General features: G+C 41.1%; 1 protein-coding gene across 2 annotated transcripts in view; it reads right to left on the bottom strand.

The window, feature by feature from the left end:
- STK32C (serine/threonine kinase 32C) overlaps positions 1 to 26,227 on the bottom strand; it is a 253,843-nt gene that overhangs the window by 20,753 nt on the left and 206,863 nt on the right. For both annotated transcript variants that reach the window (XM_073353977.1, XM_073353975.1), the window contains exon 3: positions 5,035 to 5,186. In XM_073353977.1, coding sequence (XP_073210078.1) covers positions 5,035 to 5,186 — 152 coding nt within the window. The remainder of the gene's footprint in view (positions 1 to 5,034; positions 5,187 to 26,227) is intronic.

Raw genomic sequence — 26,227 nt, 5'->3', positions numbered from 1 at the left:
TACGGGGAAGCTAGGCTATGAAAATCTGGCCTCAAGTTTCAACACTTTGCTCTAATGATTTTCACTGCGAGAAACATTGTCAGCCCCTACTAACCATTCACCCAGAGCTACATAGTTCCCTGTTATATTTTATGAATCACTCACCTCATTAACAGGTAAAGTTTGGGACTTCACTAAAGACCCATTTCATTTTAACTTCAGACTCATTCTAAATGCAAAAAGAAAAGGAGTACTTGTGGCACCTTAGAGACTAACCAATTTATTTGAGCATGAGCTTTCGTGAGCTACAGCTCACTTCATCAGATGTTTACCGTGGAAACTGCAGCAGACTTTATATACACACAGAAATCATGAAACAATACCTCCTCCCACCCCACTGTCCTGCTGGTAATAGCTTATCTAAAGTGATCAACAGGTGGGACATTTCCAGCACAAATCCAGGTTTTCTCACCCTCCACCCCCCCACACAAATTCACTCTCCTGCTGGTGCTAGCCCATCCAAAGTGACAACTCTTTACATAATCAAGTCGGGCTATTTCCTGCATAGATCAAGGTTTTCTCACATCCCCCCCACCCCCATACACACACAAACTCACTCTCCTGCTGGTAATAGCTCATCTAAACTGACCATTCTCCAGGTTTAAATCCAAGTTAAACCAGAACATCTGGGGGGGGGGGGGTAGGAAAAAACAAGAGGAAACAGGCTACCTTGCATAATGACTTAGCCACTCCCAGTCTCTATTTAAGCCTAAATTAATAGTATCCAATTTGCAAATGAATTCCAATTCAGCAGTTTCTCGCTGGAGTCTGGATTTGAAGTTTTTTTGTTTTAAGATAGCGACCTTCATGTCTGTGATTGCGTGACCAGAGAGATTGAAGTGTTCTCCGACTGGTTTATGAATGTTATAATTCTTGACATCTGATTTGTGTCCATTTATTCTTTTACGTAGAGACTGTCCAGTTTGACCAATGTACATGGCAGAGGGGCATTGCTGGCACATGATGGCATAGATCACATTGGTGGATCCACCAATGTGATCTATGCCATCATGTGCCAGCAATGCCCCTCTGCCATGTACATTGGTCAAACTGGACAGTCTCTACGTAAAAGAATAAATGGACACAAATCAGATGTCAAGAATTATAACATTCATAAACCAGTCGGAGAACACTTCAATCTCTCTGGTCACGCAATCACAGACATGAAGGTCGCTATCTTAAAACAAAAAAACTTCAAATCCAGACTCCAGCGAGAAACTGCTGAATTGGAATTCATTTGCAAATTGGATACTATTAATTTAGGCTTAAATAGAGACTGGGAGTGGCTAAGTCATTATGCAAGGTAGCCTGTTTCCTCTTGTTTTTTCCTACCCCCCCCCCCCAGATGTTCTGGTTTAACTTGGATTTAAACCTGGAGAATGGTCAGTTTAGATGAGCTATTACCAGCAGGAGAGTGAGTTTGTGTGTGTATGGGGGTGGGGGGGATGTGAGAAAACCTTGATCTATGCAGGAAATAGCCCGACTTGATTATGTAAAGAGTTGTCACTTTGGATGGGCTAGCACCAGCAGGAGAGTGAATTTGTGTGGGGGGGTGGAGGGTGAGAAAACCTGGATTTGTGCTGGAAATGTCCCACCTGTTGATCACTTTAGATAAGCTATTACCAGCAGGACAGTGGGGTGGGAGGAGGTATTGTTTCATGATTTCTGTGTGTATATAAAGTCTGCTGCAGTTTCCACGGTAAACATCTGATGAAGTGAGCTGTAGCTCACGAAAGCTCATGCTCAAATAAATTGGTTAGTCTCTAAGGTGCCACAAGTACTCCTTTTCTTTTTGCGAATACAGACTAACACGGCTGTTCCTCTGAAACCTGTCATTCTAAATGCAGATTTTCTGTATTTTTCATAAACTGATTTTTCTCTTTTTTGAAAATGAAGTAAGAGAATACAAGGACTAATTTAACTCATAGAATGTCAGAGCAGGAGCCTTATATCAGTTACAAAATAGAAAGGTCTTTTTAAAATCTGAAACAATTGGCTTTTGTGAGAAACCCCACCAAACTCTGGACATACCTCAAAAGAATTTCCAGTAGTTGTCTGTGACAACAGTACTACTTAGTGAATTATATGTGGGATTGTGCGATGCATGCATCACAAATTATGCTTCACAAATTTCTGTTCTTATACTGAATGTGTGCTAGAAATGAATGTACAATTCTATTATCTGATAGCGCTAAGAGAAAACACTTACTTTCTTAACAACCTCAGTAGAGCAATTGTTAAAATGGTTTTACAAACTCAGGCCGATTGTCTTGACTATACTGAAGGGACTTACTGAATCTAATCCTAAGGCATTATGCATAGACTTTATTTCATCATTTTATTTTAGTGCTATTGGGGCTTTTTCAATCTTCGGGAAATTTCACTGCTCATTAACATGGCTGGAGGATTAGCACTGGCTAATAGATACTGACTCCTTGAAGCACACATCCCTGCCAACTCTATCAATACAGATTCAGCCTGTCCTGCTATCAGGTTTGTGGATCTTTCCTGAGAAAAAGTGCCCGTCATTCCTGATGTCTTTGTGAGGTCAAACAATATGCAACAGGGATTAATTTTAGACTAACAAACACATTTCATTTGTGACATAAACTTTGGAATCCAACAGGAAATTTGGCACCTATTAGAGAAAACTATGGCACTATCAATATACTTCACTGCATTTTTTATTTTAAAAAATCACCTTATTTACCTGTTACTTTATGAACACAGTCTTCATTTTATCATTACAACACACTTTTCTAAAGAGCAGAGAAGATGTGACTGCATGAGTCTTTAGGTAATTTGAAAAACTGCTGGATTGGAAATATTGGCTATTTGATTCCATTATATTCTCCAGATTTCAAATGAGGAATTGGGGTTTTACAAAAAGCTACTTTATCGTTTGAAATAATATACTATAAACTGTAACAAAGGATGCGTGAAGCCATTTGAAAAATATAAAAGCAACTCAAAATTTTAAGCAGCCCAACGCCAATGTTCAGGTTGGGTAAGGATGACCCGTCTCTCACCCTCTCTTTCTCACTTTCATCCTCTTTCCCAGTATGGCCACATCACCCTCCCTTCTTGTAACCTTCTTACCTGACCCCAGCTTCCTTCCACCAAGCTATATAGATTTGACCTTCCCCACTGTCTGTAAATATGGGCCATGGATCCATTCCTGTATCTTCCAATATTACCTCTTTCCTAATGCTTTCTCTGAATATTCTATCATGGAACTCAGTAAACCTGTTTGTTGGGCCTGGCTGCCAATGAATCTTATGAGCACTCATGCATTAAATGCTCTCTTGGCACAGCGTCTCTGAGCATGCACAAATTGAATTCAGCTTCCAGGGCCCATCAAGGAAGATGACAGACTTACTGAGATTTGATGATCCCTGCAAAAGAGCATGTGTGGTGGGGAGGCAAGAGCAATTGCAGCAGGGGTAACTTGGATCAGGACCCATTAGAGGATCATGAAGATGGTGGTGGAAGGAATATCAAATATTTTGATAAACTTCAGATAAATATCTGGACTATTGCATGCTCATCAAAAATGAATTTATGATCCTTTGGGGCTTATTGGATCATTTTCTATCATCAGCCAGTAGATTTAGGTTGTGCAAAAGTGAATACCGAAAATAAGTCTGAATTATAAACGAATGCACTTTTAATTGACCAGTTTAACTTTTTATAAAGCATTTTGTTTACAACAAGGCTTTCAATAATTGCCACATGGCTGATAATTTGAATAGACTACTTAAATATGTGTCAAAAGGAGAACACTAGCTAAGGTGATTACATTTGAAATTGCTCAGTATTAATAGCAGTTCAAACTTGATGATGTATCCACTTGCAAAGACTATGCAATGACTCGTTCGCTGCAACAAATACCAATGATTTGACTCTTAATTTTTGCAATTATTTCCTTATAGCACAGCTAAAGTCTAAAAATTTTTTTGATCCATAAAAAGCTTTTGAAGTGTGTCTTTGGATGCTTACTGTATAGCGTGAGATGTACGGTGCCGCTGAGCACCTGTATGACCATATTTCATGTAGTCTGGCCACCCGCTTCACAGGCCTCTCTTTGTCATCCTGGCCTCCATTTAGCAAGGTACTTAAACATGTGCCTAACTTAAAGTGCATATTTAAACTGCCCTGATGAACTGGGGCCGCTCTAATAGGGCCTACCTAGCAAAATCTTACTTCTAGCGCTTATGACCCAGAGCAGTCCATTTACCCAGTACATAGCAAGTGTTTGCAAATCAATTCCTTTAGAATGAAAGATGCCTGAGAGACAAGAACCATGTGTAAAGCCCCATACACTTTTAGCACATTTGTACCATGTTGCTGGCATTATTATTATTTATTGTTATTTATTATTAAGATGGTAAACATAATCTACATCATGGAGAGCTACCAGTTTCTTTTAATTCTTTAAGTTCAAGTTTGTGCCTGATGCAAGGATTACAAAATATAGCACACAATTCATGATGAAAAAGTAAAGAACATGGACAGAATCACAGTGATCAGTATCTCCATACATAAAGTACAATAACGTATGAGCTCTTTAATTAAATACTATGATTAAATTGTTTGACTGCATCAAAGTTCCTTTGCCAAACTTCACTTTAACATGTTGTATTGCAAAATTATTTTAAATTTAACTCAAAAAGTGTGAGCGGAACAGTTATTTGATTTTCAGATTTGAAAGAAAACTTGTTTACCAATTTAAAAAAAATATTCTAAAGAAATCATGTAAGATAATTTATCAAATGATTTAAAAATGTGCCTTAAAATGTAAACATCTTAGCTGTGAGGACAGATTCCCCAAGTTTTCACATAAGCAAGAAATCCAGTGATGATATAGGGACAACTCAGTAGATTTCTTTCATCGCCCCTTGTCAAGTGCAAACTGACTGACTATGAGGGTTACTGTAAGGTGTTTGTGAATACATGCAGTCACCAGAAGTGTACATCAGAAAAGAAGATATTCACCAGAGATTCACCAAGAATACATGTTCAATTTCCTGCAGGATCTCTAATTCTCTAAACACGTTTCGAACCTCATCTCTTTCGATGCATTGTTGTTTGTTCATGTACTTCATAGCATACATCTTCTCCGTATCTCTCTTTTGTACAATACACACCTAGAACCACACACACACAAAAAAAAGTAGATGACAGTGATATACCTTTACTTGATGTTTTATCTGACTATAGCTGTATCATTTGGTGTCTTGGGGCTCAAATATGTGTGGTATTCAGCAAAATGCTAATTAAACTAGAGGGGATGGGGTGAAAGGAACACTTGGCAAAATCAGGCCCATTTTAATTCAGGTGCTCTTTAGATATTGGCCTGTACAAAGTTATCAGTCCAAATACTTGTGGACTGTAGAAGATGTTTGAATTCTGAACTGGATCTGAATCAGAATTTTAGAACTGACCCTTTATCTTTATAATAGGCCAAATCAGAATCCCACATTCAAACATCCCCGAACTGTGGAGTGATCAAAATCTAGATCTGAATTTTGTTGACATCCTTTAAACTCAATTCCCATCTAGGCACTAGGCACACCCTGTGTACCCATATGACTGCAGCCCTGTGAATGGCACACCTAATGGGTCAGGTATGCCCTTTTATTCATAGCAGTATTTGTTGTTTTATGCCTTAGCTCCTAAAAGCTTCCACCACGGATCAGGGCCCTAGAGTGCTCCAGTCCAGACACCCTTCCTTCGCTGCTGTTGCTTAGTTTTTTTCATCGCTCAGGGATGGGCTTTATGAAATTGCAGACAACTGACAAAGATTCAAATGGTCTATTTAAAAAGAAGGTTCTTTAAGAATAAATTAAAAACAAGATTAAGACATAAGAAATAGACTGTATAACAGATCTAGTCTCATACTTGGAAAGAGTTAAGCTAGGCAGGTACATATTCATGCTTAGTTACAGTAAAGTAACTTACATTTCTAGGGAGCACTTTTTTTCTTTTCTCCCTTGTGATCCATTTGGCCACCAAGCCTATCAGTCCCATGTAGCTTATAGTATTAGGTCTCTTTCACAGTCCTCTTGTGCATTTCTGGTTCCTTTGATATGCCTGTCTTATTATCACAAACATCTCCTTCCCCAGGCCTGGTCTACACTACAAAGATGGATTGACCTAAGTCGACTTGTTTCAACATAGGTTTGTATTATCCAAACCTAAATATGTCTCCCATCAACTTAAGCACAATTACAGCCCTCCCTCCCCCCCAGCACCCCTGCCAAATGATGCACAGCCAGAGTTGACCTATTTTTATCAGCATAGTGCTAATGTAGACACTGCATCAACTGTGTCAACCCTAATTGTCCTCCAGCAGTTATCCCACAATGCACCAGCCCCCATGACAGTGGTCACTCTGGTCACAATTTTGAACTCTACTGCCCAGAGGTCACCCTCTTTAAAAACCTCAGCATGTTTTTGAAATGCCTTTGCCTGGTTGGCCACCTTGGTGAGCAAACCTTCTAGCCCACCTTTGCGAGCATCTGACCATGCCAGTTCTGCACTGACAGAGAGCTATACTTCGACATTCTCCTGCCTGGAGTAGAGCAGAAGTCCAGGATCTCCTTGGCCTATGGGAAGAAGAGGCTGTGCAAGCCTAGCTAAGGAGCAGCTGAAGGAACATAGATATCTACACGAAGCTTGCACTGGGGATGTTAAACTTTGAGCATGACAGGGATGAGAATCAATGCCGGGTGAAAGCCAAAGAACTTTGGCAGGCCTATCAGAAAGTGAGGGATAGCAACAACAAATCTGGGGCTACCCAGGAGGCCACTTCTACTGTAAACTGTATGCCAAACTTGGTGGGAACTCCACCAGCACGCCGAATGTGACTGTTGACCCTGCATTAGACCCAGGTATGATAACTCCTGCAGTGCACAGGGAGGAGGATGAAGAGGGGATGGGGGAAGTGGAGGGTGATTCAAAGCCTGCAGTGAGCCAGGAGCTCTTCAGAACTCCACTGTAGTTGAGCCAGTCTCACCAGGCAAGCACAGATAAGCCTGGAGATGGAGGGGAAGGGAGCTCAGGTACATGCACAGATGCATTATTCCTTACAAGCAGTTTGTTTCCCTGTTTAAAAATAGCACCTATCCCATCGGCCCAGTTAGAGAACAAATTCATCAACTTTTGCTTCTTCATTTTACTTTTAAAACCAGCACTGGAAATACAATTAAAGTTAATGCTTTAGAATGCATACTTAGTTGACACTTTAATGAACTACTACGTGTTAGGAAATTAATTCAAAAAAATTTAGTATAGCAGTCCAATTGACACAATCCACAACAGATCACTGCCCTCCTCCGGATAGAGGTAGAATGAAGAGATACAGCTGATGTTTGCTTTTCCATTGTTTGGCCTGTCGAGCTAGACAGGGGCCCCACAATTCTCCCCAGGGGGAGTACTTTGTTTATCTGAAGAGGATGTCTCTCTTATCTTCTTCAACAATCTCTCAACTTTCATGGAAATGCTCTGCAACCCTCTCCCGAACATTTCTAGGGATGGCAACCTTGTGTTTTCCCAGGCGACAGGAGACAGACCCATGCCTCCCATGTGGTGAGTTCTGCTGGCACCATTACAATAAGCAAGTGAGCAACATATGGACCAAGGAGCTTTGGGATGCCAGTAGCAGCAATGTTCTCTGGACCTTTGTCACCCTCAGGAGTGAGGTGTTAGTCAAAATCACCACTGCATGTGAAAATATTAGCAATATTTACTACACTTTCTGTATACTCATACCAAGGAGCAGCCAGCATCTAAACCTTCCGTGCAACAGTTTCCATGCCCCCATACTACTCTGTACTAACCATGGCTTAAGCTGAAGAGTGATGCTGTAACAAGGTCCTTCAAAGCTAAAGTGACAATTAGCATTTTTTATTAAAGGTTTTTATGGAAATAATGTAAGAGAGTTGTGAGACTTACCTTTCCCTTGCCATTGTGACTGTAAATATAATGCGGTATCTGTATGTTTTAATCAGCAGCCTCTAGCATGGAGGCCTTCAGAGGTGCCCCCTCCATGTCTGCTGAATGCCTGACCCAGAGCGGGGAAGAAGGAAGCAGACCAGGGAGGACATGTTTTCTGATATCTTCCAGTGCTCCACAGCTGCTGACTGTGAACATGGGGATTGGAGGGGCCAAATGGCTAAAATCAGGGTAAGGGCCAGGAATGGAAAGACTGGTTGTTGGAGGAGAGGAAAAGATCAGAGAAGTAAGGCAGGAAGTGCACCAGGACATTATGGGTTTGCTCAGGCAACAAACGCAAATGTTGCAGAACATTTATTGAGCTAAATGCCCAAAGACCGAATACACAGCTGCCTTGCCATTCCATGGAAAACCCTATGATCACTGATCCCTCTACCCCACAGCATACCAGGTGCCAGCAGAAGATGAACCCTTATCCCTACCACTCCATGGCAGGGGAAAACAAATAAAACAATGACTAGACTTATTCTGATCTGTGATAACTACAGAATAAGCCAGAAAGCACAGTCCCCTACTTGTTTTTACCATGAATGAAACATTGTAATATTGAATACGTAAACATGCATGTTTTACTCCGTTTTTATAAGGATGCATCACACTCTTACAGTGCTGCTAAAATGTTTAACTTGTTTATTTGCACTTTAACTTTGTTTCCCATTTATTTGCACACAATAAAGTTTTATTTTTTTGAAATGCAGAGTATATTTACTAGTTTGCACCAAGCACATTTGCCACATTACAAATCCATAACAGGCACACAAGTTCCCCAAAGCATTGTATAACACAACTATAGCTGACTATTAAAATGAGTTTGTAAAGGACTCCATCAACTGTATAGCTCCACAGCTGGCTCTTCTAATAGCCTCTGTGTCTGGCTGTTCAAATTCAGCAAACAGCAGGTCCACCTCAGCCCTCCACTTAGCCAGTAGCCTTTTCCCTTTTGTTTCACAAATATTATGTAATAGAAACATGCAGCAATAACGATAGGACTGTGTGCCTTCCTGAGTTCCAGTGTAGTTAGTAAATATCACCACTGCACTTTGAGTCTATCAAATGCACATTCAGCAGTCAACCTGAACCTGCTCAGCCAGTAGCTCAATCTTTTCTTGGTTCTGTCAAGGTGGCCAGCGTTCAGCTTCCTGAGCCACAGGAGCAAGAGATAGGCTGGGTCCTCCAGATTTACTACTGGCATGTCAACATTGCCAAAGTGAATATGCCAGTCAAGGAAGAATATCCCTGCTTGCAGCTTTTGGAGGAGTCCTCTGTTCCTAAAGATGCAAGCATCATACACATTCCCTGCCCAGCCCACACTGTTATTATCAGTGAAGCATCCCCAGTGATCCACTAGTGGTTGCAGAACCCTGGAAAAAGTTCCCGTTTCCGTGTATGTACTCACTGGCAAAGTGGAATTGGTGCCAGAATAGGAGTATGCATCCCATCTATTGCCCTACCTCAGTTCGGGAACCCCATTGCTTCAGATCCATCTACTATTTCCTGCACATTGCTGAGAGTCACGGTCCCATGCAGAAGGATATGCTAAATGACTTTGCACACTCAGACGACAATGGCCCCAACTGTGGATTTCCCAGCTCCGAACTGATTCCCCATTGACCAACAGCAATCCAGTATTGCAAGCACCCAGAGCATGACTGCCACTCCCTTTAGCAGTGTCAGTGCTGCCCTTACTCTGGTATCGCTGTGTCAGAGAGCTCAGCACACAGATCCAGGAATGTGGCCTTTCACATCCAGAAGTTCTACAGAAATTGCTCATCATTTTCGATCTGCATTACAATGCGATCCCACCACTCAGTGCTCATTTAACAAGTGGAATGAATGCCAGTGTATGAATGCCAGCAGCAACCTGGCATTTTTATTTCTTCATCCATTCATCATCCTCATTGCACTGCTGGTTGTAGTAGTCTCGGAAGTTCCACTGATACAGGAGAATTGTGTGTCCTGTCTTAGCAATAGTCATAAGAATTGAGCTGAGCTGTGCAGGAGCCAAACGTCTGCCAGAGAGATGTCAGAGACTGAAAAGCGGTGGAAATTTTAAAAATGGCATGAAATTATAGCATGGAATAAGCATTATGGGATAGAGAATGTGGGATTGTGGGAACTTGACCCATAATTCCCCAAAAATTCCTGAGGGAATTGCTGGTATCCCACAAAGCACTGCTAAAACATCCCACAAGGCTTTGTACCAGATGGTGGTGCAGGGCACACTGGAATACCTACCCATGGTGTATTACATTTTCTCTTGATGCAACTACTTGTGATGAGGACATGCAGCACCAATGCAAGCAATCAACTGTGCACATGCCTGAATGACATATAGAAGCTGGCAGCTGTAAGCCAACATAACATATATTGACCAAACTTTGTAGTACAGACATAGATCCAAAGTGGTGTTTCCTGTGGTCTGTCTCCAAATTCGCTGAGGGTTGTATTCAGTTCTGTGGCTAAACAGTTTCATTATTGCTTTTCCTATGTCACTTTTTACCTTAAATATGCTTTTGAAGGTAGAGCCACACAACTAGGGACTTTCTGGCCACATTTGCAACTCCCTCACCCCACTCTCGGGCTGATTGTCTGTTGTTAGATCTTTTTTGAGTATGATTAACCTCCTTGTCTGAAGATGTCAATTTACAGACAGCTCATTTTCTGCACTGTCTTTGACTTTAGTAGACATGGCTTATAGAATTCTTAGATTTTCTTCTTGACATTAGCTCTACTCTGTATCAAATGGGAACTGCAGACAGACTGAAACCAATCTGTCACATAGTTTATTACTAGTATTCTGTTCCTTATATTCTGAAAAAGCATAATCATTTAGTTCATATCAGAGAAAGTGATTAAACAATTTATTTGTGTTATATTTATGATGTAATGAAAAGCAAAGGGTTAACTGTTAAAACACTACATATATACTGAAACCCCATATTATTTATATCAATCCTCTCCCTTCAGAAGTGAGTTCCTCCACTAGCCAGAAATTCAGTTTAAATGAGTTGTTTGCCAGTCTTGTTTGACTAAAGATTTTGTACACTCAATTCACACTACCACAAAATAAGTTCCAGTTACAATTTTTAACTTACTTGGATCACAGTTGTGATTCTCAGGCTACTTTCAGGATGGAACTACATTTTTGTTGTCAAATATTCTTATGGTTCAGGGTAGATTTTTGTGTTTTCCCTGTCTACCACTGATAATTTACAATGTGTGCTAATGCATTCAAGTGTTAAATATCACAAGGAATAGTGTCTGATCCCCAAAGCCGATTGTCAATGGAGCCTTTCAATTGACTTTATTAGGCCTTGCATCAGACTTGATGTGAATAAACAGTAAATGATGTATAATAGCAATTGGCAGCAATAATATCTCTCTTTAGAGTTCTAAGGTTTTGGATTTAGTTGAAACTTTTTTAAAAACAAAAAACCTTTTACAAATTTAACAAAAGTTACAAAAGAAGTCACTTTTTTTTAGTTTAAAACACTGATCTCAAAGGAAAGTACAGAAAGACACTGATGACGGCTTGTTGACACCACGCAGCTTTTAGCGACAAGGCTTTGTTGCTAAAAGTCAGCGTGTGTAAACGCTCTTTGTCGGTACTTTGTCGACACGTTTGCTGACAAAATACTTCCAGCTGCACGAGCGGCGTTAGCTTTGTTGGCAGAAGAGCACTCCTGCCGACAAATCTGCGTTCACAATGCCACTTGCATCGGCAAAACTTTTGTCTTTTGCGGGGTGGCTTTTTTAAGTACCTGTGAAAGACAAAAGTTTTGTCGACAACTTCGCAGTGTAGACATACCCGAAGATACACAAAAAGAAATATCAAATTAAATGAAACCCAAAATGGGTATGTAAGCTGCAAATAGGGTCACCAGATGTCCCGATTTTATAGGGACATTCCCGATTTTTGGGTCTTTTTCTTATATAGGCTCCTATTACCCCCCACACCCTGTCCCGATTTTTCACACTTGCTGTCTGGTCACCCTCGCTGCAAAAGACCTTATTTTTCAGCACTCTACATGGAGTATCCTCACTGACTTGAAAGCACTAGGTAGGATCAGAGTATTTCTGAAGCAGAATTTGGGAGTGATTTTACCTCAGAAAGCTTCACACATACATCACCTTTCACTCATCAGACTGCAATAATGCATAACCTCTGGATTCTATCAGTGAAAATGTCAAATTCCAATTAACCAATTAAACCCATCATTGCCTTGGACATCAAGAGTCACGATGTCTTGTCCTTGATATGTTTATTCAGCAGCAGATATGATGGCAGCAATTGTTGGTATCAAAAGGTTAATTTGTGATTTCCCCCACCAGCACCCTCAAGCACTGTGGAATACAGCAAAATCAGTCAGCTTGATTGTAGATACTGGCTAATTTTTCCTTTGGAATGTCTTTCTGTGATTCTTCTGTATGCTAATGAAACTCTAATGATCAAGAAGAAAAGGACTCCTTGTGGCACCTTAGAGACTAGTACTCCTTTTCTTTTTGCGGATACAGACTAACACAGCTGCTACTCTGAAACCTGTCTAACGATCAAAGTAACTATTTTAAAATAAGCTAATGAAAATTCTACATATGGTATAATTATGTCCGTCCTCTTTTTTAATTATCAGACATACTTATGATTACAATGCAGTGCACACATTTTCCAAAAAATTAATTTGGCAGCTCATTCATATAGCTCCTCATCTGGAACGGCAGACTAAGACTGACCTCAAGGTGACTTCTCATGTCTCATTAGAAAGAATCAATATCTTCCATTGTTGTATGCAGTGTTGTTGTAGCCATGTTGGTCCAGGATATTGGAGACACAAGGTGGGTGATGTAATATTGTTAGAAAGAGAATATTTATATGACATCAAAATCAAACAAGATGAGTTTTATACATGGAGGGGGAAAAAATAAACTAACCCATTCAACTATTCCAAACTTCCAGAATACTTCCATTAATAACAATTTGCAAGTATTAATGGTAGATAATATAAAATTACCATGGACATATTACAGCTAGAAAGAGACAGCATAATGGGTAGTTACTATTAGCTTGGTAAAAATATCCAATTTAAAGATACAAATTGAAATTAGGGGTATTATCTTGCAGTTACCAATATGATTCTTACTGAACAAGAATGTTATGGATTTAAATATGTATACACATACCTAGCTGTTGAAAGGTTTACTGTGAAAAAAGATGTTAAACCAAGATCCCATCTATCTGCTTCCTGTAGCAGCTGGTGGATGTTCAAGGTTATCATCACATTATTTCTCTGATTATTATTTCTTTCACTTCCTACCACCACCGTTACTGGTTATATGCATAATGGTAATAAATATTTCCTAAACCTGGACACACATGGCTGCATGATGAAATCTGTCTAACTCTAATCTTATTTTCTGCAATATGATATCTGCTGTTATTAAAGGAAGCTGAAGTGGAAAAGCTAGTAGCTAACAGCTGCAACTGACACTCAGTTACTGATAGCTGTTCCTCTTTTCCATTTCTTTAGAAATAGAGGTCATGTTGGCAAAAGATATGAAAGAGATAATAGGCCTCACTCACCGCTGTGTTATTCCATCTTTACACAGCAGTAAGGCCATTAACATCAGAACTGAAGAGAGGAAAAAGGTGACACATTAACCTCTTGGTGCCAGCAATTGTTGGTATCATGTCCATTATTGAGAATGAATAGTGATTAAATTATAGCAACTCTGGTGTTAATCTGGAATAACACAATGGTGAATCAGGCACTATATTTTAGATAATGTCAACATTTATTCTATATTACATGTATCATAGAATAGTTATAGAGCTTGATAATTGCACCACAGCACTGATTCACTAAATATCATAATGATTATCGATGCAGGCTAGTAAATTCTGACAATGTTTCTTTGGTTTCTTCTTTGTCTGCTTTGTCATCCATCTTTCTTTTCTTTATCATCTTATTTTCTTTGGTGCTATTCTTTTTCCTTCTCTGTTTTCACAAGATGTTGGTATTAAAACTTGGGGGTGTATTTTGTGATGTTATCCTCTAACATGGCTCATTATATGCTACTTCTGGAACTCCCTTCTATCTTGCATCTCCATATAGCATTTTTTTAACTGAAATATACTTGTCAATAAAAGATTAAGGATTTAAAAGACAATTATAAGCAAGCGAGCACACACTAATAGCTTATTGTTGCTCCTGGAAATCATAATTCCCCTTGGAACAGAGTCAGAAAACCTTCCAGCAAGCAGCTAACTAAGAGTGGGAGTTAGAACTAAGGCATCAAGATTTCAGCCTTCGGAAAATGATGGACAAATGACTTGTTTATTAGTATAGAGGCGATGGATGGGGAGAAAAATGGGAAGGCATCTTGTAAGGGTTTTAAGATGTCTGCAACAACACAAACCTTGTGCTTCATACTGTGTTAGGGTATTATGAACTTTAGTGCAGTGATTCTCATCCACGGATCCGGGGCCCCCCGGGGGCCGAGAGTATTTTTCAGGGTGGCTGCCAAACAGGACCAGCATTAGACTCACTAGAGCCGAAGCCCCACAGTATGGGGCTGAAGCCCAGAGCCCTGAGCCCCGACATCTGGGACTGAAGCAGAAGCCTAAGAAACTTGGCTTCTAGGTGCCCCCTGTGGTTTTGGGCCCTGGGCAATTTCCCTGCTTGCTAACCCTTACCACCAGCCCTGGCTTTTATATGCAGAAAACCAGATGTTGTGGCACAGGTGGGCCGTGGAGTTTTTACTGCATGTGGGGGGGCTCAGAAAGAAAAATTTTAAGAACCCCTGCTCTAATGGAAATGAATAGGGTTGGCCTCATGGATCCAAATGTTTGCTGCTCTTGTGATTCTGATACAAAACAGTTTAGTGCATGCTGGCTGAGTGTGTGATGCAGAAACAATCATACATCTTGAAAACAAAAATGTTGAGAATATAAAAAAGCACTCTACTTGCCCAATAAACTCTCCTCTCTGCTGTTCACATTAACTACATTGTCATTGACATACACATCACGCCAGCACAGAAGAGGGGGATACTGAGGCAGCTAGTTACGGCTCTCTGTTCCTGGTGGCTGGTATGTGCCAACCCTGGTCAGTCTCAATGATGCTTAGAGGAGCTGCTGGGCTATTCTAACATATGCCATTAATATGAGATCCTTAATGGATCCCATGTCCGTGAAGAGTTGGTACAGCAGAGCCCCTCTGACATGTCCCCTTCCTTGCCTGGTATGCCACTCTCTTTCCTGGTACATCCCCAAAGCTGCAGCCGATGAGTAGAAGGGCAGAGACCCAGCCAGGAAATTTTTCTATGCAGGGGGAATTTTCTGCTGGCCATTTGTAGCCAGTTGCTGACACCTTTGTGCTTCCTGAGTGATACAAAAGGGATAGATCTCAATAGAGATTCTGATCCTTACTGATTATATACTCTTTTGGGGGGAGAAAATAAACTACTTCTTTTTCCTTGATGCTGCTTTTCCTGATGAGGGTCGTGGTGACAGCATGGAGAGTAGGGAGGACCAGAGAGGTTTGCGATAACCATTTACAAAGAATTTCACAAAAGAGTTTATTTTCTCTCCCCAAAAGGATACATAATCAATAAAGATCAAGGATCGCAAACCTTTCTCCGGCCTATCCAAACTCATGAGTTTTCAAGCAGCACCTTTAATTTTAGACTAAATCCAGAAGGGGCCATTATGATAATCTAATCTGACCTCCTGTGTAACACACACCATAGAATTTCATCCAGTGATTCCTGCAGGTAGCCCAATAACTTGCGGTTGAATTAGAGCATATATTTTAGAAAGATACACAATGTTGATTGAAAGACTCCAATGGAGAATTTACCACAAGCCTTAGTAAGCTATTCCAGTGGTTGATTACTTGCACTGTTATTTTCTATTGGAATTAATCCTATAAGAATGGGTTTCTAGCAGAGGCAGATGTAGCCTCCTGATTCAATGGATGCACTGTGCTAAATTGCAGAAGGGGGCACCATCAGAGAGGCAGCCTGGCCAAACCTGAGTGGGGCTGTAACTCCATGAATCAGGTCTCAATGCCTGCAGAGGGGAGCTAGGCCCAGTCCTCTGGTTCAGGAGCTGCCACTGTGGGATGAAGGCCGGGCAGACTCCCCCTCCATCACCCACCCCAGGGGCCTTCCATCTACACTGACCAGGAGATGTGTATATCTGCCTGTTTTTACACCCATGGCTTCATGATTTTTGTATGTACAATTGAACCTGTGAACCTCTGTTAAAGCCACTGGTGATTTCTAGGCTACAGACCTGGTGAACTGTACCATCGCTCATAATATCTTCTAGGATGGAAAATCAGCCAGCTCATAACTACCATAGAACATTTTTAAAGATAATACTTAGTGGTTAAAAAAATAATTAAATATTTGTATGCACAAGTAACATTTGACTCTGTCTAAAACAACCTAATACACAAACCTTGCAGAAATACATTTTATAGACTATAAGAAAACAACTCTACTCTTACCATTTCCTTGCTGCCTACACCACTCTAACCAGAAATGGTCATTGCTCTAAAGCATCCCTAAAAATGGCAATGTTGTGTTATATTATGTAGTTCAGCTGGGGGCTAGCCATGGAAATTGAACACCCACCCTAAAACCCAAAAAACTCTTTGATTTCAGTTCATCTCATATTAAGGTATGAAGACCATGGATTTCTCAGTGTGCATTTTTAAGGAGCAGGAAATGTATTCCAAGTGTCATGGACAACCTTACATTAATGGTTTTGATTTGTAACAGCTTACCATATACTTTGTAGGATATTAATTACTTTTGCTTCTTGTTTACATGCGGGAAACCAGAAACAGTGTAATGAATGAGAAAAGGATGAAAGCTTCTTGTACCCTGTAATCATAATAAATAAGTTTTATGAAATGTAATTGCACCAAGAAAATACAAAATCATCCCAATTTATTCAAGCTCTCTAGAAATCTTTGTTCCCAGGCTTCTTGAAAATGTTAATGGGAGTACATAGGAATTATCTTCAGTTAGCCAAGAATTTCAAAAAGAAAAGGAGTACTTGTGGCATCTTAGAGACTAACCAATTTATTTGAGCATGAGCTTTCGTGAGCTACAGATCACTTCATTGGATGCAACTGATGTACTTCATCGGATGCAACTGTAGCTCACAAAAGCTTATGCTCAGATAAATTGGTTAGTCTCTAAGGTGCCACATGTTCTTTTCTTTTTGCAAATACAGACTAACACGGCTGCTACTCTGAAACCAAGAATTTCAGCATGTGGTTGGGGGATGTGTGTGCAAAGAGAGGGGGACACTTGAATTCTGACACCTAGAAGTGTTGATATAATCCTTGTTTCATGCTTTGCCTGGAGTATGGCTATTACTTTGGAGTCTGATTTTGTGGGACCTAATCCAACTGGCATTAAAGTCAATGGAAGTCTTGATTGGGCCCCTAAGAAGCAAGAGGACAACGTTTTCTCCAGCACTGTCTGCACTGTTTTTATTATTATAATTGCTTTTATGGCTAATAGGGAGGCTTTGATGCTGCTCTAATTTATGCTAACAACTAATTCAGTCACTGGAAGCTCCTAGAATCGCCATCTATGTTCCCCGCATGAATCTGTTGCAAGATTTCTCTGATCACACAGACATGTAGCATATACATACACCATATACATACACCTGTATCTTTTTTTTTTCTTTCTATTTCTCTGCTTGCCAGAGTCCTGTCTATGGTACCAGAATGCATAGCATTTACTTGGTAAAAAGTTAAAGTATAAAAGTTACCTTATCTTTAAATTAATCTGAGATCCATTATTCAAGACTATCTTGGTTCTATTATATTGCATAGCATGGAAGACAGCAGAAAGAAGGGGGGTATTGTCCTAATTTCTGCAAAATGTAGTCCCTTATTGCATGGAAGAAAATTTTCAGAAGTTAAATATGGTCATTAGAAAAACTGTATGCAATTCTGCCAGATTCAGGCTGCAGAAGATAGGGATCAACTGGCTCAAGACATTTCATATAAATGATTTAATAGAGTCCCAAATAACCCTAACATTCAGCTGCCGCCAAATGGTTTGTTTACAGCTGCCTTCACTTTTATTGCACTAAAAGCATAAAGGGTTTAGAAATGAAATTACATTTACTATTCAGGAAAGACTATATGAATTCACATCTCCCATATCTATCTCACTTTGAGAATCCGGAGAATGACAATGTCTTGTATTCCCATCCACAGCTGACACTCCATTTTCAGCTGAACCTGGGGCAGTATAGGTCTCTATTCCAAAACATATTTAAGTTTACTGGTATATGGGCAGAAACAGGGATCAGTGAGCCATGTAGTGTTTAAAAAAGTGGGTTGACTTCTCTTTGCAAATTATTCTATTTCTTCAGGTAAGTTAATTTTAAATTGTGAGTAGGTCAGAATACATGGAAACCTAAGCTTGTGGATAGTAGTTCTAAAGTCATGAAACTTACCTCTGCTTTCTGAATGAAAAGACAAACAACACTTGGTAGAGCCACAAAGAAATGTAATTGTTTCTTTAAACAGCTGCTACTAAAGTTTGTCAAAATGTTTCCAGAGTTCTTTATGCATCCTATCATAGTAGGACTAGAATGCAGTAATTATTTGCCATGTAGCTCTTAAATACTGAATCTAAAATACTGACTTCCAAATTCCCTTCTCTGAGATGGAAACTTCTTAAAAGAAATAGGGATCATATGGAAGGAAAATAAAACTTAGTGAGTATATGGCATCATTGGCATCTCTGCTCCTGAGAGCCAGGAGAGTATGATTCTGAGAAAACAGAACTAATGTTGGTTGAAAACATACTTTGTAATACCTGAGTATTTACTGAAGTTTTTACACTGTGTAAAACTTCTCACAGATATTTGGTACACTTTTTAACTGAATTGGCTAAAAATTTACATGGTTTGTTCTTTTTTGCTGGTTTATTTTGGGTCCAATAGAAAATTATATTCCAGTATGTCCAATAGCAATCTTCTAGGAGAGTTGATAGACAAGTAATTCTCAGCAGCAGACTGTGAAATGAGAACATCAGAACTCTGTGTAATCCTGGGCAAGTTGTCCAAACTTTTTTACTCAGTTTCCCTGTCTGTAAAAGAGGGATAACACTTAGCTTGGAGACTAGTGTTATAATTAATTAGCTCATGTTTGTAAAGTGTTTTCAACCTTTTTGTCCAAATTCCTCAGACCATGCTCTAGTGAGTCACCACTGACACCAATGGGCCTGCTCACTAAATCGCCCCTAAACACTGTGTATTAGGTTTGCCTTTATCAGCAAAGGCAGTCAAAGAGCGATATCTAATGTATTATATTTATTTTATGCCCAAGAGATTTAACCATTAATATGATTTTATTTCTCTATTCCAAGAAAGACATTGCACTGCTTCTCTCTGGCACCTTTGATGTTTCACACAACAGAACAGGGCTAATTTTGCTGACTATTTGCTGTGAAGCTGTCCCCATGGTTTCCACTGTCAGAAGTTTCCACTCTCTGTAGTGCAGACAGCAAATACATCCATTACATCCATTTAAAGCTTCTGAGATAATCAGCAAAATGTCCAAATGTCAAGGAAACTGGTACATGAACTGATGTAGCTGGAACAGCAATCTGGATATATTTTAAATTGCAGATGAAGCTATTGAGCTTGCACAGAAAGGCTTTATGCTGGAGACTCCAGAATTATGAGGAAAATGTCAAGTCAGTGCCATGGTTCAGGTTGTGTTTGTGTCTCTAAGAGGGAGCACAGGGGAAGAGAGAGCTCAAGGAGCCTCCCCTACCATGTGTCCCTGCACATGAGCCCACTGCACTATGGCTAGGGAGCACAGATACTAGTGCCCTCAGCAGCAATAGACTTTCCTGATGAGTGGGGAGGCGAGGGCCATGATCCTCACCCCACTCTCTGCATTAGCCAAAAGAGGTGGCTGAGAATGGAGAGGAACAGACATTGCACCCATTTAAGGTGAGCTGCCACTCCAGCATGCACTCCCTGGGCACCAAGAGAAGGAACAGATGCTGAATCAGCCAGAATTTCTCCTGTGCTTATTTTTACACTACCTGTTGCAGGGCTGTGCCTTAGAGGAACAATTTAGTCCTGTTTGACTCCTGTACAGGGATCTCCAGAAAGAATTCAAAATTAGTGCATGAACAGAGAACTCTCTTAGAACCCCAGACAGAAAGCGCAGTGGAAGGCTTTCATTTTCTCTTGTTGCTTTTATTACCATAGTACTTAGGAGCACTAGTCAAGTAACAGGACCCCATTGTGCTAGGCATTGTAGAAACACAGAACCAAAAGACGACCTTTTCCCTAAAGGGTTTACCATCTAACCAAACAGGAATCTGCAGATGGAGATAGGCAGGAAGACAGACAGGAAAGAACAAGAAAACAATGAGATAATAGCTATAACGGGGAGGATGTCTACTGGCATCCCCTTGAGGCACTAGACACCCCAGAGTATACAGAGAGGAGGCAGGATTATGGCTTTTTTCACCCCCAAACAGCATAGCTGGGCAACCAGGGTGAGAGTACATGGTCCACCTTCCTAAAAATGCATTCCCACTGCATGTCAGTGAACCCCAGCACTTCATGTAGTTCCTGCTGCAGTAGCGAAGCTCTATATTGCCCCCACATACAGACAAGTGCCAAAGAGATCCTAGAAATCAAGCAGAAAGACAAACAAAAAGGAGAGCTTTACCCTTTCTACTGGGGAAGAAAAAGAAAAGCCTTTACAGACTGAGCAGCTGGCATAATTATGAGTCCATTGTTAGTGAAATGAGCTCATTATTATTTATTTTTGCCAGCTGATGACTGATTCAGGGACAATATACAGAATTTCAAACACCAGATCATAGCATGGTGTGCTAATCTGGGGAATCTATGTTCAATTTATGAATTCTATTTGTGATTATGAACTCTCTATATGTATCTATATATCAAACTACAAATTCCATTTTGACTGTAAGGCTGTTCTGCCTTCTCTGCTGTCTTTTTATCTCCACCTCAGTTTGAAATTCTTTGACATAGGGCTAACAACAGAAGGTTATTAAACCTTGGTGATTGTTTATTAGAATGGAAGCACCCTAGGTCAATGATTTGGCTACCATCCAAAAGAACAAGTCCTTGTAGATGGGTTGGTAACCAGGCAACTGATCACTGGATGTCGGGGAGGCACTGAGCCTGACTTAAGGGGTCACCTGATAAAGAGGACTGGAAGTTATAAAAGGAAGGTTCTCTTCCCAGCTGTTTTAGAAAGGAAGAAGAGACCAGAATCAGAAGGAAGCAGGCTGCAGGAGTGAGATCAGACTCCATGTTTTGGAGAAGATGCCATGAGCTGCCATGAGCATGGAGCATTGAGGACTCTTGTCTAGATTCCAAAGAAGGCTCAAGAGTGATGAGACAACTAAGGCAGGGGACAGCATACAGGTGTTTATCTCTTGTGTTATCTAAAGTGAAGGATGATTGGGCTAGAAACCTTGTGCAGTCTGTGTCTTTTTGTGTCAACTGTCATGTGTCCCTGAAGAGGTAAACTGTAAAACAGAGTGCCCACAAGGTTGGAGCCCAGGGGTGTGTGTGTTTAAGCAACTGGGAAGTCTGGGGAGTTGTGCTAGTTTCAGGTGCTATACAGCTGGACCATGGAGTCCCAGCTCTCAGAATGGGAGGCAGAAAAATAATCTATATCCTGAGAGGGTGCCTAGAAACCCACAGCCAGAAGCAATGCCTGGATTCTGCTTAGTCTCAGGAAAGCTGCAAAGCACACAGGTCCAGTATGTAGGGCCCAAATACATCCGCCTAGTGAGTGTCCAGCAGGGGCACCTTGACAAAGTCTGTGACACTTGAAGTTCAAAATAAAAAGAAACTAATACTGGGAGCAGATGAATTGACTGTGTTTGATAGACATGGATCTTTGACTGATTCAACCTCTACTGACATACGTAAACCCAGTGGTGAGCTGGAGCTGGTTTGCACCGGTTCGCTGGAAATGGTTGTTAAATTTAGAAGCCCTTTTAGAACCAGTTGTCCCTCGCGGGACAACTGGTTCTAAAAAGGCTTCTGAATGTAACAATCGGCCAAAAGTGCCGCCTTAGGCGCTGACTCCATGGGTGCTCCGGGGCTGGAGCACCCACAGGGAAAATATGGTGGGTGCAGAGCACCCACCGGCAGCTCCCCTGCCCATCCCCATCCCCAGCTCACCTCCGCCCCTGAGTTACGCTCCGCCCCGCTCTGCTTCTCCGCCCCGTGCCCCTGGCTTCCTGCGAATCAGCTGTTAGCGCGGGAAGCCTGGGAGGCCTGAGAAGCAGGCGGCGGCTTCGGGCTCAGGCCCAGGGAGGCGGAGTGGAGGTGAGCTGGGGCGGGGTGGGCGCGAGGAGGGCCGCCTGCGCTGCAACAGGTAACCCCGGGGGGGGCCGGCGGCGCAGCGGCGCGCAGGGGATCTGCTCCCCGCCCCAGCTCACCTCTGCCTCCCTGGGCCTGAGCGCAAAGTGCCGCTTGCTTCTCAGCCCTCCCAGGCTTCCTGCACAAACAGCTGATTTGAGGGAAGCCCGGGGGGGGGGGTGGGAGGGAATTCAGGGGAGGAGGCGGAGGTGGAGCAGAGGTGAGCTGGGGCTGGGCGCGGGGCAGGGAGCTGCTAGTGGGTGCTCTGCACCCACCAAATTTTCCCCATGGGTGCTCCAGCCCCAGAGCACCCACGGAATCGGTGCCTAAGGCAGCACTTTTGATGTGATCAGTGGGGGGAGCGCCTGCTCCCCCGTAGCTACACTACCCTGCCCCTAGGAGCCAGAGGGACCTGCCGGATTCTTCCCGGGAGCTGCCCCAGGTAAGCACTGCCGGGACTCCCCACCTCGCCCCCAGCAGTCCCTCCCGCTCTTAGGGGCGGGGTGGGCACCCACTATGGTGGCCCACGAGACCCTCCTGCCTGGTTCCGGGGGCAGTCAGGGGACAGGGGAGGGGGTGGATGGGACAGGGGCAGGGGTGGGCCACGACCCCCTAGTGGGGTGAGGAGGGAACCGGTTGTTAAGATTTTGGCAGCTCATCACTGCATAAACCTAGTTCTGCAAACTGTCTGTTGGTGAAACTTGCCTTTTTTCTGCACAGGTTACTCAAAGAGCTACTGTAATGGGTACAAGAATGTTTTTCAGCTCCTGCCAAAATCCTGGCATGAGTGAGGATGGAAATGGAGTATTGGAATCCAGATGCAGATCCAGCCTTCCCTCTCCTGAAGGCTTTTTAGGATTAGAGGCAAAGGGCCATCAGGTGCCCCAAATTACATGGTGAGTTATTTGATTATCCTGCCCTTGCCTCTTTTGTGTGCTCTTTTTGTGGAGATTTTTGGAGGTTTTGTTTGTTTTCTTTTCTTAATTCACAGTGTTTTGTATCTTTTCTTTCCCTCAGTGCTTATGCTGATACCTGCATTTTTTTGGTCCAATTTACCGGCCCCCTCCTTATATAAAGTAGACTGTGACTTTTTTTCCTCTTGAAATGTAATAACTCTTTTTCCTTGATTGGTTTTGAATGACTGCAATGTGCTAAAATCTCCACTTAGATTAAAGGTCATCTAATCATTTAATAACAGGTCCTGGGTTATCTCAAACTAATTATATTGGACAGCACAATTTGTCAATGGGCTGAAACAAAAGCAAGTATTTTGTATTCTAGACAATGTCCATGAGGCAGATCAAATATTTGAGATTAATTGCTTATCTCTGCTATATAAAGAAAACTTAGATGTCATTCCAAATTAAGGCACTCATGATCCTGTACTTCGCTCGGATATTATTGTCACATTCAATGCAGAAATATCATTGTTCAAGGGATCTTCTTTTTTTTTCTGAAATCTAAGTGGAAATTTTCTTTTTTTGAACTTCTTAATGGCTTCTACTTTTGAAAGGCTACATAAATGCACTGCAGTCCTCATAGACATATAAGTTTCTGTCAAGGCTGATTCCCCATTCTGGCACTTCAAGTTCAGAAGGTGGGGGACTGCAAGGATTCTAAAAATTAATACTGGCCACTCCAGGCTTGTATTAAACTCCCAAGGTTACAGCTTCTCTCTGACCTTGGATGGGTAGATGCTGTCACCACCCAAGTGCAAAACCCCTTTGAGAACCCAGGAAGGCACACTTGGGAATTCCTTCCTGGGGGATACCCTCAAGCCCTTTCAGCCCTAAGTGATTCAAGGGTGGCTCACTTGCTAGCACAGCACTCTGTCACAGATCCTGTTTTCAGTTGCTTATAACAGTGCCATACTTTAACCATTTCGGCTGAAATTTCCATACCACATGTCTGTCTCAAGCTGAATTTTTTAGGAAAAAAATTCAGGAAAAATGTTTCAACCATTTCTCAGAATAAGGCCTAAATAATCATCCTACTTGTAACTGCTCAGTTACATAAAAAGTCTGACTCAATTTAACTTGGTGAAAATGTGAAAATGTGCTTTGAAATTCTATTATTCCTGAATTTCACTACGCTTATTTTCATATTTTCTCTACATTTAAGTATAATTTTCATATGACTTCAGAGAATCAATTTCAGATAGTCAGATCATGGTCAACATCTCTACTCTTCAGGGACAATGGAACTTTCTACAATAAAGGTAAAGCTCATCTGTGCAAGGCCAGAGCTTTCTTGGAGGCAGGTCTGAGAGTATGAAATGAACTCCCCAGGAACTAAAGACTATCAAAACCTCATCACCTTCTGTACTAAGTGCAAGGCAAAGCACACTTCAACCTTGCGTGCTCTAATATAAACACACAGCAGTATGTACATTTAAAAAAAAAAACACCAAAACAAAACAACACACAATTCTCCCCCTGGGGAGAGGAGGAGAGAAAGAACAAACCAGATGAGACAGATGTTAGTCACATTGCTTAATGCACTACTGGAAGATGCTCAGATACTGGACTGCTATACAATAGAATAGTAATTAAATTAATTTTCTTCTATTTCTCTGTGTTAAGGTTAAATTCTTTGCTGACTCTCCCAGGTGAGTTGTAGTTTCCCCTTCGTAACAATAAGCCTCATGAAACTTGGAAATAATCAGGAAAAATCTAGCCCCAAATGTCTCATGTATTGATGGGCTCTTGCGAGGACTTGTGAGATCAACACAGAAAAAAGAGTGCATACTGCAGAAGCGAGTCGTCTTGGAGATCTCAATAAAAGAGATGTGCCAGGGCACTGATCCTGCATCATTAAAGTCAATGTGAACTTTCCATTGACTTAAATAAATGTAGGATCTTAAAGATGCCTAAAGATAGAAAATAGTATAGAGGTTTTTAGAATGTATTCTAGCAAACGAGTGCATGCTTCTTTGGAGAACTGGGTCTGGTTTTGTTCACCAAACCTTTAGAAAGATACAGTTGAAAGTGTAAGGGTCTGGGAAGGGAGACTACTTAGTGGGTAATATGGCCCTGATTCACTAAAGCACTTAAGCATGTGCTTAAATCCATTTCTACTCCGCATAACATTTAAGCCTGTGGTTAACTTCAACATGTGTTTATTCCCCATTGGGATTTAAGGACATTCTTAAGGGCTGTCCTGAACAGGGATGCTTTTCTGAATCAGGGCCCATGACAAGTAATAGTGAAAGCTGAAATTATTTTGTTACTTTTTAAAATTAAAGATAAACAGAACTGCTGACTATTTTCTATGTACTCTAGAAAAATACAAAGTGTTGTATAAATTAATAGCAGATTTGATATAGGTTACTGTAAATTATGCATTACACATGCTGTTATAAAAATAATCAGATTTTTGACTAGTTCTTTCCACTTGGTCCATCTTTAACAGTTCAGCTGTTAAACTAAAACAAGCAGCAAAATGTTCCATTTCTCTGAATGCATTCTTGTCATGCACATTTCTCTCTGATTTACTGGAATTAAATCAGGATTATGCAGCCTGCAAAGGAGAAGAGTTGGAGAGGATTTGATTGAGGTAATTAAGATGATGAAAGTTGGGATGAAAATGTATAATAAGACAGCATAATAATGAAAGATACAACACCAAGGGTTCACAAATGTGGAACAAACAAAGGGAAAATACTTATCCTCTCAGTATTAGAGCTGGTCAGGATTTTTCTGTTAAAATGGTTTTTCAATGGAAAATGCAGTTTCTTTTCAATCAAAAACTTCCATGGGTAAACTT

Source organism: Lepidochelys kempii, chromosome 7 (genome assembly GCF_965140285.1).
Source record: "Lepidochelys kempii isolate rLepKem1 chromosome 7, rLepKem1.hap1, whole genome shotgun sequence".
Lineage (NCBI taxonomy): Eukaryota > Metazoa > Chordata > Testudines > Cheloniidae > Lepidochelys > Lepidochelys kempii.
This window is presented reverse-complemented; position numbering and strand designations above follow the sequence as displayed.